General features: G+C 53.5%; 1 protein-coding gene across 1 annotated transcript; it reads right to left on the minus strand.

Moving 5' to 3' along the window:
- Positions 1–919: 919 nt before the first annotated feature.
- SOX9 (SRY-box transcription factor 9) lies at positions 920–6363 on the minus strand. Its single transcript, XM_044247532.1, has 3 exons — positions 5598–6363; positions 4375–4628; positions 920–3813 (listed from the first exon to the last, which is right to left on the minus strand). The coding sequence occupies exons 1-3, from the start codon at positions 6026–6028 to the stop codon at positions 2966–2968; spliced, it is 1533 nt and encodes a 510-aa protein (XP_044103467.1). The 5' UTR covers positions 6029–6363; the 3' UTR covers positions 920–2965.
- Positions 6364–12996: the final 6633 nt, after the last annotated feature.

Here is a 12996-nt window from a genome sequence, read left to right on the forward strand (position 1 = left end):
GACAATGTGGCGTAATACCGGAGAGTCTGGATACCGGTGAGGACTGTCAGGGACAGGGGCCCTGAAGTCAAACCAGCCTGAGATGACAAGAGACTTGACTCCTTTAGAGACACTTCCCCAATCAGCCAGGGTGTCTGTGGGGGTTGAGGGGGGGTGGTTGGCTCTGTGTGGGGGTGGGAGGGAAGGAGTGATTTCATCTGTTTAATGAAAAATGACCTGGACGTTTCTCTGATCCTGGAAACTCCCATCTCACCCAGGCCAAGAAAAACAGGATTAGGTCTTATTACTTCTACCACGGCTTTGCAACTTCTCAGAATGAGTTAACTGGGAGGGAAGAGCAAAATAAGGTAATCGCCTTCCATTGTCCCTGCAGATAGATGGGGGAGGCTCTGAATCACATATAAAGGGTTAATAGAACAGGCTTCCCTCTGGTCCTCTTTAAAAGCTTCTCTTTTGGCTTCTTCTGCCTTCTAAATGGACACCCCTTGTTGGTATGTGACCATGAAAATATAGAAAGTTTGCTCAATTGAATTGAAACAGGCAAGTCACCCCCTCTGGCATTCTATCTACTGACAAGCTACTGATTTCAGGTCTAATATTGCGCTCTGAGTTCCAGAGGGAAATAGCTTTTGCCCTGAAGCATGAGGCTGTTAATATCACAACAAACATTTTGCCCAAGAGGGGAACCACTGAAAGGGAATGGTCTAGGTGACCTAATAGGGTGCCGCTTTCCAAGACTTTTCCGTGTAGATTTTGGGGACGCAATCTTTTCGTCACTGCTGATTTTGGGATAGTCAAAAGTGCATCAACGATGAGACCATCACAGTGATCAGTGTGTAACAATCTCTTTTGTGCCTCAATTCTTCCAATCATCCTTTGGAGGGGAGAATGGGGTGAATAAGTCAGTCCACAGGGCCGCTTTCCTTTTAATGCAATGTATATTTATTGTAAACAATAATATACAAAAAAAAAAAAAAGAAAAAAGGAAAAGATGAGTTTCACAGAGGGAACAAAAGGTTTGGGGGAGGGAAACAAACAAAACACAAACACAAACCAAACCTTACCTAAGGGCAAAATATGATTTAAATGCCAGGTTTCTTAAGTTACAGAAATATTTTTTTTAAAAGATCTGCTTTTATACAGAAATTGAAAGATGCCATATTATAAGAGTGCTTTAAGATTTTATTCTACTGATTTCTAAAACTGTTAATATATCTTTTTTTAAATTAAAAAAAAAAAAGTTTGCTGTCTTTTTTAAAAAGCAATCCTCGAACTCTCCAGCCACAGAAGGAATTAAGAATTCAGGTCTCTTGTTGGGCTTATCCCCTCCACATTTCCTCCTTGTCTCCAAGAGAACATGCAGGGGACTATCCATGACACATGCCAGCCTTGTTTTGTGTCAACACACACACACACACACACACACACACACAAATTTAGGCAGCCCAAAGATCTGTGGCAGAAAAACACTGAAAAAGACTCAGTGATACACTACATTTGCAACCTCTCATTTATACAAAAAGAAAAACAAGTTTCCAGTTTGTTTTCAACAAAACAACAAAGAAAAAAAAAGGACAGACAAAAAGGCATGTATATTATACAAATCTAAGACAAGAAATCCAAAGAAACTTGCTTTTAATAATAATAAAAAAGATTAAAGAGATAAATAAAAAAAAACTGGTTACAGTTAAGAACATAATTTAACAGATGACCATACCCTTTGAGGAAGGCTCCAACAACCTATTTTAAAGAAGGTAAAATTTCAAAAAAATTTTTAAAAAGAGAAAGATTTTTTTTTAAACGAAAACCTCTCCTTACAAAATAAATAATTTTAGCACGTGGAATGTCTTGAAGGTTCACTGCTGGTGTTGGGAGAGGCACAGGTGAAGGCATAAGGGAGAAGGCTCTAGCATCTGTGTCCCACATGGGGCTCCAGCAGGCAACCAGGGGGCAGTGTGCTGGGGCACTTACTGGCTGCTGAAACATTCCCAGAACAGATTTCATCTCCTTTGCTTGGTTTTCACTTCTTTTAAGATTGCAGCAAACAAGCAAATGCGGAAGGAAATGCACTAACAGAGAGTACAAGTATTTTCCAGCAGCACGGTTTTAAGGCTCAAGGTATTTTCTCTTGTTTAAAAAATATATATATGATAAAGCTTACCAAATGCTTCTCTAGACTATGGTTTACATCCCTATTTGCAAAATAAGGCCTTTATTTTTCTTTCTAAGGCAGCTCCTCCTTGAATCAGAAAGCCTGAGGAATTAAGCAAAGCTAACCCTCAAAACTGATCACATAACACAAATTCGTGTTTTTTTTAATGTTAATACAACAACACACACACTTTTTTTTTGTTTTTTGTTTTTTGTTTTTTTGTTTTTGTTTTTTTTTTTTGTAAGAGAAAGCTCATCTGTACAAAAATATTCTGGTTGCAGGAAAAGCTAGCGCACACTGTTCAACTAAGTAGTTTAGCTGTTGGAAAAATAAGAGCATTTAATTTCTTTATCTAAAAATATGTATAAATCCCCTCAAAATGGTAATGAATCATACACAGTACATACTAAAAATATTTAAAATAGAGAATATTCCTCACAGAGGACTTTTTTCTTTAATTACTGCTAAAAAATAATTACAAAGTCCAAACTGGCAGAGAGATTGAGCAAACTGGTGATAGCGTCGATTCTCCATGATCCTCCATGCTTGCTTCCAAGACCGTTTTCAAGTTCGGGTCCTCCTGGATTCCGCCGGGTCCATCTGGCCACGAGGGTGGCCTGGCCACTTGCTTTGCAACAAGGTGGGAACGCGTTCGGATAGCTGATGTTTCCGTCTGGGAATCTGGGTACGAGTTGCCTTTAGCTTAAATGTCTTTAAAGAATGGGGGGGGGGGGAATTGTCCCAAGGAAATTGTGGCGGGTTCTTGCTTGCTTCGGTGCTCTTTTCCTAAAGGATCGTCCCACGCGGGCCTCCTCAAGGTCTGGTGAGCTGTGTGTAGACCGGCTGTTCCCAGTGCTGGGGGCTGTGGGTCTGCGGGATGGAGGGGACCCCCGAGGTGTCGGCGATGGGGGTGTACATGGGCCGCTGCGCGGGGTTCATGTAGGTGAAGGTCGAGTAGAGGCCGGAGCCCTGGCCCGCCGCGTGGCTGTAGTAGGAGCCGGAGTTCTGGTGGTCTGTGTAGTCGTACTGCGAGCGGGTGATGGGCGGGTACGAGGGGCTGTAGTGCGGGAGGTTGAAGGGGCTGTAGGCGATCTGCTGCGGCGAGTGCTGCTGCTGCTCGCTGTAGTGGCTGGGACTCAGCTGCTCCGTCTTGATGTGCGTTCGCTGCGACTGGCCCGGCTCGCTGCTCAGCGGGGTCAGCGTGTGCGCGGGCTGCGGCGGCGGGGGCGCCGGCTGCGGGGGCGGGGGCGCCGGCTGCGGGGGCGCGGGCGGGGCCTGCGGGGCCTGCGGGGGCTGCTGCTGCGGCGGCGGCGGCGGCGGCGGCGCCTGCTGCTTGGACATCCACACGTGGCCCGCGCCCGCCGGGGTCGCCGCCGTGCTGCTGATGCCGTAGCTGCCCGTGTAGGTGACCTGGCCGTGCGTGGCCGGCACCCCCGGGTGGCCATTGGGCGGCAGGTACTGGTCGAACTCGTTGACGTCGAAGGTCTCGATGTTGGAGATGACGTCGCTGCTCAGCTCTCCGATGTCCACGTCGCGGAAGTCGATGGGGGGCTGTCGGCCCCCCTCTGGCAGGGGGCGCCCCTCGCGCTTCAGGTCAGCCTTGCCCGGCTGCACGTCGGTTTTGGGGGTGGTGGGCGGCGTCGGCGGGCCCTGGGATTGCCCTGCGGGCGATCAAAAAGAAGAAGCCCAGTCGAGTCAACAAGGGCCGTGCAAGGGCTCTAATCTTAGGACCCCTCCTTGGATCCTCCCTCCGAGCTAAAGTGTCAGAAGGCCCCGCAACCGCGCGGGAGGCGCGCAGCACCCGAGATAAGTCGCCAAATGATTAACCCGCCAGTACACATTCGGTGATCTCCTTTTATGGGGGGCAGGGCGGGTCTGAGGCCCGGAGGGTCGGGAGGACCGGATTGCTACTTGTGGAAGAACCCGGTGTGTGCTTTTGGGGTGGTGGAGCGAGAGAAGGAGGAAGAAGTCCTGTAAAGCTGTAAAGGCATTTTACCTCGCAATAAAAATTAATCTGCTAGGATGTAGAGACTGAGGTGTGTGTGTGTGTGTGTGTGTGTGTGTGTGTAGGGACTTCACGGGGGCCCTAGGCTGAGAGAGGGGTAGGATTAGGCGCTAGGGGTAGTTTTTCCCTCCCCCCCGGAGCGCAAAGTCCCTAAGCAGAGCCTACTCGGTGGAGACCTGGGGGTGTGCAGTGGGGCCTGTTGGGGGTAGGGACTCACCGGAGTGCTCCCCGGGGGAGTGCACCTCGCTCATGCCGGAGGAGGAGTGGGGCGAGTCTGCCTGCAGCGCCTTGAAGATGGCGTTGGGGGAGATGTGCGTCTGCTCCGTGGCCTCCTCGGCCTCCGCCTGGCCGTTCTTCACCGACTTCCTCCGCCGCGGCTGGTACTTGTAATCCGGGTGGTCCTTCTTGTGCTGCACGCGCAGCCGCTCCGCCTCCTCCACGAAGGGCCGCTTCTCGCTCTCGTTCAGCAGTCTGGGGGCGGGGGCGGGGGCGCAGGGAGAAACAGAGGGGGTTCTGTGAGACCGGCCGAGCTGTCAGGTCGGCGGGAGGGGGAGGTGACCCCGACCGCTCGGCTTCTGCGCACACAACCCCTTCCTCCCTCCTCCCTGCTTCCCAGCCCCTGCTGCAGCTCCTAACTTTTAAGTTAAAAAAGAAAGAAAGAAAGAAAAAAAGAAAGAAAAAGCAAGAAAAGAAAAGAAGAGAAGAAAAGGAGAAGGAAAAATAAATCTCGGTTCTTTTAGTCGGACCTGAGCCGTCACTCTCCGCCCCGCCCTCGCTCCTTCTATTTTGGAAAACCCTGGAGATGAAAATAGCTCTCCGCTGCTCGGGATCTAAGTGCTTCTGCTACTGTAGTTAAAACGCCCCCCGCCCCCAACATCCTTAAAAGCTTTCCAAAAATCACTTTATCGTCAAGGAGCTCCTCCTGCCCCCCCCCGCGTCCACCTATTTCCAGCAGTAGCCCCCCCCCATTCCTGCTTGGAGTCTCCTCTGGCCTTGAAGTCTCCCCCCATCCCATCTCCCTGGTTTGTAGGGCTACACGAGAGAGCGCAGTTGGAGCCAAAGAGGGGCGAACTTCACTTCTCACCCAACCCCCAACTTGGGATCGAACTTCACAGCGACGGGAGATAGGGCTGGCAGCCCCCTCCCACCGTGTCTCCCACCCTCTGGCTCTCTCTGTCCCCTTCCCCTCCCCGCACCCCCCCCGCCTCCCTCCCTTTCCCCCCAGAGAGCAATCCAAGAACTTTGTCAAACTCTGAGCCAAGTTACACTTCGTCCTCCCCCCGCCCCCAACCTGCCCCCCCAAGCCCCCAGCCGCCGCAGCCCGCGGGCTCCGGGACCGGCAACTCCCTCCTGCTGGGAGGCGGGGCGCGAGAGTGTCCCGGCCAGCGCCCCCCCCCGCCACCCGCCACCGCGGAGCCCACCCTGCCGCGCCGGCCTTACCTCCAGAGCTTGCCCAGCGTCTTGCTGAGCTCGGCGTTGTGCAGGTGCGGGTACTGGTCGGCGAGCTTCCTGCGCGCCGCCTGCGCCCACACCATGAAGGCGTTCATGGGCCGCTTGACGTGCGGCTTGTTCTTGCTCGAGCCGTTGACGCGCACCGGCATGGGCACCAGCGTCCAGTCGTAGCCCTTGAGCACCTGGCTGACCGCCTCGCGGATGCACACGGGGAACTTGTCCTCCTCGCTCTCCTTCTTCAGGTCCGGCTCGCCCTTAGGGAACGTGTTCTCCTGGGGCCGCGTGTTCTCGGTGTCCGAGCCGGAGCCCGAAGGGCAGGGCGAGCCCGCCGAGTCCTCGGACATGGTGGGGCTGGGGGCGCCGGACAGGCCCTTCTCCTGCTCGTCGGTCATCTTCATGAAGGGGTCCAGGAGATTCATACGCGGGCCCGGGGCAGGGGGCGGGTGGCCGGGAAAGGCGAGAAGCCGCGGCGGCTCGGGGACTCGAGGCGCGGGCTCCTCTCCCCTCGGCTGCCCGGACGCGGAGCGAGCGGCTCCCGGGGAGCCTGGCGCGTCACCCGGCTGCGGCAGCGAGCACTTGGGAAGGCGCGCGGTGGCCAGCCCGCAGCTGCCCGCTCCAAGTGGGGTAAGGCGAATTGGAGAGGAGGAGGAGGGGAGGAAAGAGAGCAAAAGCGGGGCGCTTGCACCCCTTCTCTTCTCCTCCTGCAAAGAAAAGTTCCTGGAGTGAAACTGGCAAGTCGCGGCGCCACTGAAGTTTCCAGTGAGTTTCAAGCTCCGACTCCCAGCCCCAGGGCTCTTTAATAACTACTGCTCCTCACCTTAGAGACGGCCAGCCAATCAGAGCGCGGCATTTCAGGGGCTGGCAGGCAGCTGATTGGACTGGACTTTTCGGGGAGGAGGATTGTGGCACTGGGCTTGGGTGACGAGAGGGGAGGGGAGGAGCGGGGAGGGGAGCGCTGCCTCTGGTCTGGCGTGGGGTGGGGGGGGCGGGTGTGCAGCGGGGAAGGCGGGGGACCTGGGACGTCCAAGTGTGTAAGTTTGCCGTACTCTCGTCATGTCAGAAGTTTGGTGCCGTCTCCGCACGAATTTTGCGTGCGTGTGTGTGTTTGTGTGTGTGCGTGCGCGCGCGCGCGTGTGTCTAGACTAGGATCTTCCCCAAGCATTTCTTTTCACTGCTTTCTGCGCGGTCCCGGAGACTTAGCTGGAGTTTGGAGCGTTCGAAAAGCAGTCGCTCTTTACCGCGTAGCCCAGTTTATGCTCCCGGAGCCTGCCTCCTCCGAAAGTGCTTAGAAATGGTCTTTTGAAGCAAAGGTTTTGGTGACTCAACGTCCGCGGTTCCTCTGTAATAATCCATATAAATAGATTAACATGCTCTGGTTCGCCGGGGCTGGTGCGGCTGGTCGGGATTCTGCTGCGCCCTTGCAAGGGGAATCAATGAAGACCAAAGATAAGTCCCCGCGGAGGCTGGCGGCAGCGACGCGGTAGCCCCGCGCCTGCGGGAGCCGCCCCGCGCCACAGCGACCTTGAACTCAGAAAAGTCCTTCTCCACCCCCCGGAGCCCCCAGCCCGCGGCCCTGCTCAGTGACAGGCAATTGCTTTGACGTTCTGCTTTTCACCTCCTGGCCGAATCCAAACGTCAGGAGGGTTGCCACTGGAAAGGGCTTGCAAACTGCTCTGGCTTGGAGAGATCGAACTTTGCGAATGTGGCCGTCCAGGGCCGGGAGGCTGAGGCCGGTCACTTGGTTTGTAAAAGGCCAGACACATGGGCACCACCGCAGACAAAACACTCCACTTTGGCGGAGTCCTGCAGCTTGCCTGTTTCGCCCTCCTTTACAAAACACCTGGAGGGGTGACGCTCGCGTCTCCCGACTGCAGTCGGGTCCTTCTCCGACTGGCAGACAGCTAGGAGTTCCACGGGAGGGATTGGGGGTGTCTCTGATGTATCTCGAGTGTGATTTGAGCGCAACCTTTGTGTTTGCACCAGCTGCCTTTAGTGCCCGGTTAGGTATCAGTTCTGGAAGAGAAGAAAAACCCTAGGCTTCTGCGGGTTACCTGTCTTCAGAATCACAAATAAAAGCATGACTGTGGAAATCTCCTAATTTTAAACTTCCCCCTTTCTGGCTCTCCCAGATGTCCGCTTCGAATTAAATGATTATTGTGGTGAATCCGCCCGCATCATAGCAAAGACTTGTTCATTTCTAATTTGCACATTGCGGACACTATTGCAAGATTTAAAAGAATGTTTTCCTGGGAAAAAAATGGTTTTTTCTAAATCTCGTTTTCTCTTATTTTCTTCCAAAGAAGTTGACCTTTCTTTTAGGAAACGGAGCTCTTCGGAAGGTAGTTAAGTTGCAACTACAGTTAAATACTATTTACTTGTTAAACGGGTGTAATTCACTCAGAGTGGATGTCTATAGTACCTTATAGGTTGTTTACAAGTTTTTGAGACCTGCGCCACGTACTCATGGCTCCCGGAATACGCTGGGAAAGTACAATAACAACTTCATCCTTTCTTGGGAGAAAAGAGTCCCGCGTAGTATCAACTGATTTCTGTGTCGTGGGGAGGGGACATTTGTGAGTATAACTGTGTGATTCGTAGGCACCTGACCCAGGAGCACACTCAGAAACTAGAACTTAGGGCAGAAATTTTAGCCAAGACGAATGTGTTCAGTTGCATTTTATTGTAATTCTTGTGTTTACGGACTTAAAGGCACTGAAGACCGGGACTTTAAGATACTTTTGAATATTTCTCTAAATATTTGTCAAGATAAATACATACACATAAATATATATTTAATGCAATTACGTTATAGGAGATACGTAATCTATAGAATTTTAAATCATGAATTTACAGCGTTTTGAACATTTTCTGTTCGTTTGATGCAAACACTTGGTATTCCTGTATCTTGTCGAACACTGATAAACAATCAGTTGACTTTTTAAATGACGCAATTTTCAGCTGCATCCAGAGGGGGCGCCAAAAGCCCAGAAACTGTTTCACTCGCAGAAACTGCAGGAAAGCGTGGGGGATGGTGGTGGTGTGCTCCACTCCATCAGGACTGCTTTGCCGCTGAGATTTATCTCTGCAGAAATTCCTACTCGATATTTCCTCCCGTTTGGATTCACCTCTGGGCAGCCCAGTGAGAGGAACTGGGAGGCGTGTGTCTTACAGGGGACCTGGCCAGAAAAGAGCGCTCAAGGTGCCTGACGTTTCTAGTCTGCACGGGACGGGGAGGCCGGGTCCAGGAAAAGGACCCCTGCCTCCCAGAAAGCAGACATGGCCCTCTGCTCGTGCCAGGGCCAGGCCAAGTCTGACTCGTGGACACCGTTGATGAGTCCCTGTATCTCCGCAGGGGGCTCTGGTGCCCAACTCCCCCACTCCCCACTCAGGGGTTCGGTTCGGTTCGGTTCGGTGTGAGCTTCTCGGGTCACCTCTGACCTCTCTTCCCTGCCCCAGGAAGACGCTCGCGGCCCCACCACCCGAGGACCCGTGTCAGAGAGAGCCAGAGGGAAAGGAACCCATTCTCGGGGTTCAGGTTCCAGATCGGGAAACGGAGGCTGTTGACTCTGTACCAGCCAGAGCATTCTGCCAAGAGCCCAACGCGCTGGGCTCCTCATGCTGGTGGGGATACGGAAGGGAATGGACGCAGGTCAAGAAAAAGCGCAGGCAGCGGAAGGCACTTCGCCAGTCTGCGACGTGCGTACGGTCCCGGCTCTAAGCAAGCGCCCCGAGGTCTGCCTTGGGGAGCGGAGACTTGGAGGTGCGAGCAGATCCCAAGGCGGACCTCGCGAAACCGAGGTCCGGGATCACCGCCTTCCTCCTCACCCCTCCCTGCCTTCAGCGACTAGGGCCGGCGCCGGGTTCAATTTCCCTAGTTTGAGCCGCCAAGCTCCCTCCGCGTCTACGCGGGCGCGGAGTCCAGAGCCCGGAGATGTTGGCTTACAGCGAGTTTCATGGGCCATCTCCGGATGGCGGTGTGAACACATCGCCCGCGTCTACGCGGGCGCGGAGTCCAGAGCCCGGAGATGTTGGCTTACAGCGAGTTTCATGGGCCATCTCCGGATGGCGGTGTGAACACATCGCACAGGGGGGTTTCCATCTCCGGATGGCGGGGGACGGCGTGGGCGAATGGGGTCCCCTCCACCTGGGGGAATTGGGAACCATAATTCCCTCTCCAGAATTTCTTAGCAGAAGTGGGGAGAGTGTCTAAATCCGTGTTCAGCAGGGGTGTGTGTCCCTGAAAAATTCGGTTGGGTTGAGCAGCAGCGTCTCCTGCAGATCTCGTCCGCGGGCAATGTCCTCTGTAGAGGTGCTTAGGGGGACTCGGTTTCTCTTCTGTCAATTCCCTGGAGCTCGGTTCCCTTGCAAGACCCCAATCCCTGGGGGTGGGGTGGGGATGAGGTGGGGTGGGGTGGGGGTGGGGTGGGGGTAGGGGGGACCCTGTGGTTCCCGAGTTCTGCGCTCGCAGCGGCTCCTCGGTAATTAGTACTTTTCACCCGGGGCAAGCGCATTTGCAGGTCGCTCTCCAGGCCGGACACCGGTTCTCGGGGGAGAGAGGCGGCGGGTAAGCCCTCGTCTCAGGACGGAGCATAGGACCGAGAGCAGCAGCACAAGGAAAGGTCCAGGTAGCTTCGCAGGTGCGCAGTAAAGATCTGCGGACCGCCAAGTAAATGCGATCTTTGGACATTCTACCCCAGTGGGCGTGGGACGCGTCGCAGGCCTCCAGGGCTCCCAGCAACAGGTCCATAAACGCACGCGACTGTATAGTCCTCCATGTGTCTCTCTCTCCCCAAATCCGCGCCCTACTTTTGGAGATTACCAGACATGGGTCGCCTAGGACCGTAGAGTCCCAGCGCCCCCTGAAACTGTAGGCCAAAAAGGGCTTTCTTTTCTTCCCTTTCCTGTTTTCTCACAGAAAGAGGAATGAGGCGGAAGAGAGGTGCTGGGTAAGGGAGGCGTGAACCTGCAAAGTGCTCCAGGGTGACCTGGCCGGGTTGTGGGGCCGCGGGCGGCTGGGGCCCAGAGGGGCGCCCGCCCGGGGGCGGCGGCGGGGGGGGGTGCGGACCGGAGCCAAGCAGGAGGCGGGAGTTGCTGGCTCAACCTGGACTGACTAGAGGGGACGGGGGGAGGGATGGGAGTAGGAAGTCCCAGTTCCAAAGGGACTGAGCTTCCAAAGGGGGAGAGAGAGAGAGAGAGAGTGTGTGTGTGTGTGTGTTTCCCCCTTCCTTTTCTGAAAATACCAGTCTTTTAGGCAGGGTACAGGGGAACCACGCTTCATTCGGATTCCCTCAAAGCATCCTTAGAACAGCCTGGAAATTTCCTTAGGCCAAATTTTACTTTTTCCCTCTGCAATTTTCCTCTTTTTAAAAAATCTTTCAGGCATTTTCATTTGAAGGTGCTTTTGGCCTTGCTGATCTAAAAATATAAATAAAGTGCTCAGCGCAGTCCACGGGGCCAGGGTGCTCCCTTCCGCACCAAGAGCTTCCCCCGCAGTTCTCCCGGGTCACACCTGTGCCTCCTCCTCCCCTCCTGTCCCCTTTGGGCCTGTGCAGCCCTAGGGAGGACTTCAGAGGAAAAGAGCGGAGATTCTCGGGATAGTTTTGTGTGGTTCTCCCAGGGTAGACTGGCTTATGGCGGGGACTTCATCTCAAGCTGAAGGGACTCTAACCAGCAACTCCCACTAAGATATCGTAGCCAGTGGGTTATTGCGTCGGCACTTTATTAATGGGAGAAAATGTTTCCATCAAACCACGGAAAAGGGAGAAATGCTAGTAGTATACAATTCCAAAGGTAACTGTCAGAATTAAAGACGCATTATCTTGTGACTTTGCAAACCTTTTCTCTCTCACCCGGGCGCTCGAGCTCCCCCTCACCCGCTCCCCGCGCCCTACTCCCTCCGGGCGCATCTTCGGAGTTACTGGAACCTATAGATTCCCCGGGCCAAACCGGGCGCCGCTTTTCAGCGCGCAGACCGGTTGCCTGACTTAGATGGGGGGGGGAGTGGGGGGAGGTCCGTGGGCAGCTCTTTCTTCCCCGGGGAACCGGGAGTGCGGAGGCCCTGAAGTCAGCCCCCAACTTGGAAGTTTCCCGGAGAGTGACGTCGGGGGAGGGGGGAGGCGGCTCTGTCTGCGGAAGGTTCTCGGATCCCTGACATCACAAAACTACCCAGAGATTGGTTGATCCCCAGTCATGGAGAATGGCCTGGGGGGTTTCTTGGGAAAGTGGGGCCCGCAGGGAACCCAGGGACCTGCTGGGCTGCCTACCCTGTCATTGATTATTTCAAATTAATTTCTTGGTGCGCGTTGCTGTCTGCGGGAGAGCCAGGGTTATTACAGGATTCCTTTCTGGGTTTGTTTGAAGGGGAAACCAGGACTGTCTCCGGTACTGTCTCAGCGTCGAATAGACAGATCAGGGAATTTTGAGAAAGCAGGTTTTTCCCTCCTTTCCCTGCATTTCTCCCCTTTAGTCTCTTTAACATCTTTCTCCCAAGACCCTTTCACTGATGTAAAAGGTGTCAGTGAAGTCTTAAATGTTTTTTCCCCCTCTGTTACACCTCTTCCCCACTTTTTTTTTTTTAAATGAAAATGACATTTGGCCAGGCAAAGAAGAGAGGGACAGTTTTTTGTTTGTTCCTTTCCCCTTCCTTCAATCTCCAGAGAATCTCACAGCCTCCCTGTTACTATCTTAAGAACATGGTGTATTTACATCTTATGTGAAAGGGCAGAGCGTTTTGCTTTCACAGGGAGTCCTAGCACAGGAACCTCCTTCTCCCTTCGATTTCCAGATTGGCTGAAATGCGAGGGAAGGCCCAACAGAGCACAGCCTGGATGAGGTATGGGCTGTTTGCAGAAACGGCCTCTCTTTGAGGTGCTCCTAAAGCTTACAAAATTTTCAGCTTGGGTTGTCAGTGAACTGTCTTCTTACCCTTAATATCTAGGTACAAGGCAGAGACAAGTAAGCAGTTCCTGCTATAAATTAAGGACACGGTGCCCCTAGATTCAATCATCAGAGCATTTATTATTCTTTAAAATAGAAGGTGAAGGTGAAGCCTCAGAGGGCCCTAAATGTAGACATCTTTCCCTAAAATACTTTCTTGGTGCCATGGAGACATCTCCCAGGGTGACATGTCTCCCTCAGCAAGTAGGAGAAAAGGGGGTGTCTGGCTAGGGTTGCTATCTCTGTAGGAAAGGAAGGCACACTGTGGTCTTGCTCAGACACTGCCCCCAGGCATTCACCCACACCCCGTCTGCCTCCAGGCTCAACTTCTTCCTGGGGTCCCTCCCGGACACATTCTCCTGAGGGAGCCCAGACCCTAGTTTTCCTTTGAACAGTCAACTATAATAAAGGCATGGGGTCTCTTGGGCAGCAGGCGCTTGCAGATTTTGAG

This window comes from Neovison vison, chromosome 5, assembly GCF_020171115.1.
Source record: "Neovison vison isolate M4711 chromosome 5, ASM_NN_V1, whole genome shotgun sequence".
In the NCBI taxonomy this organism is placed as follows: Eukaryota; Metazoa; Chordata; class Mammalia; order Carnivora; family Mustelidae; genus Neogale; species Neogale vison.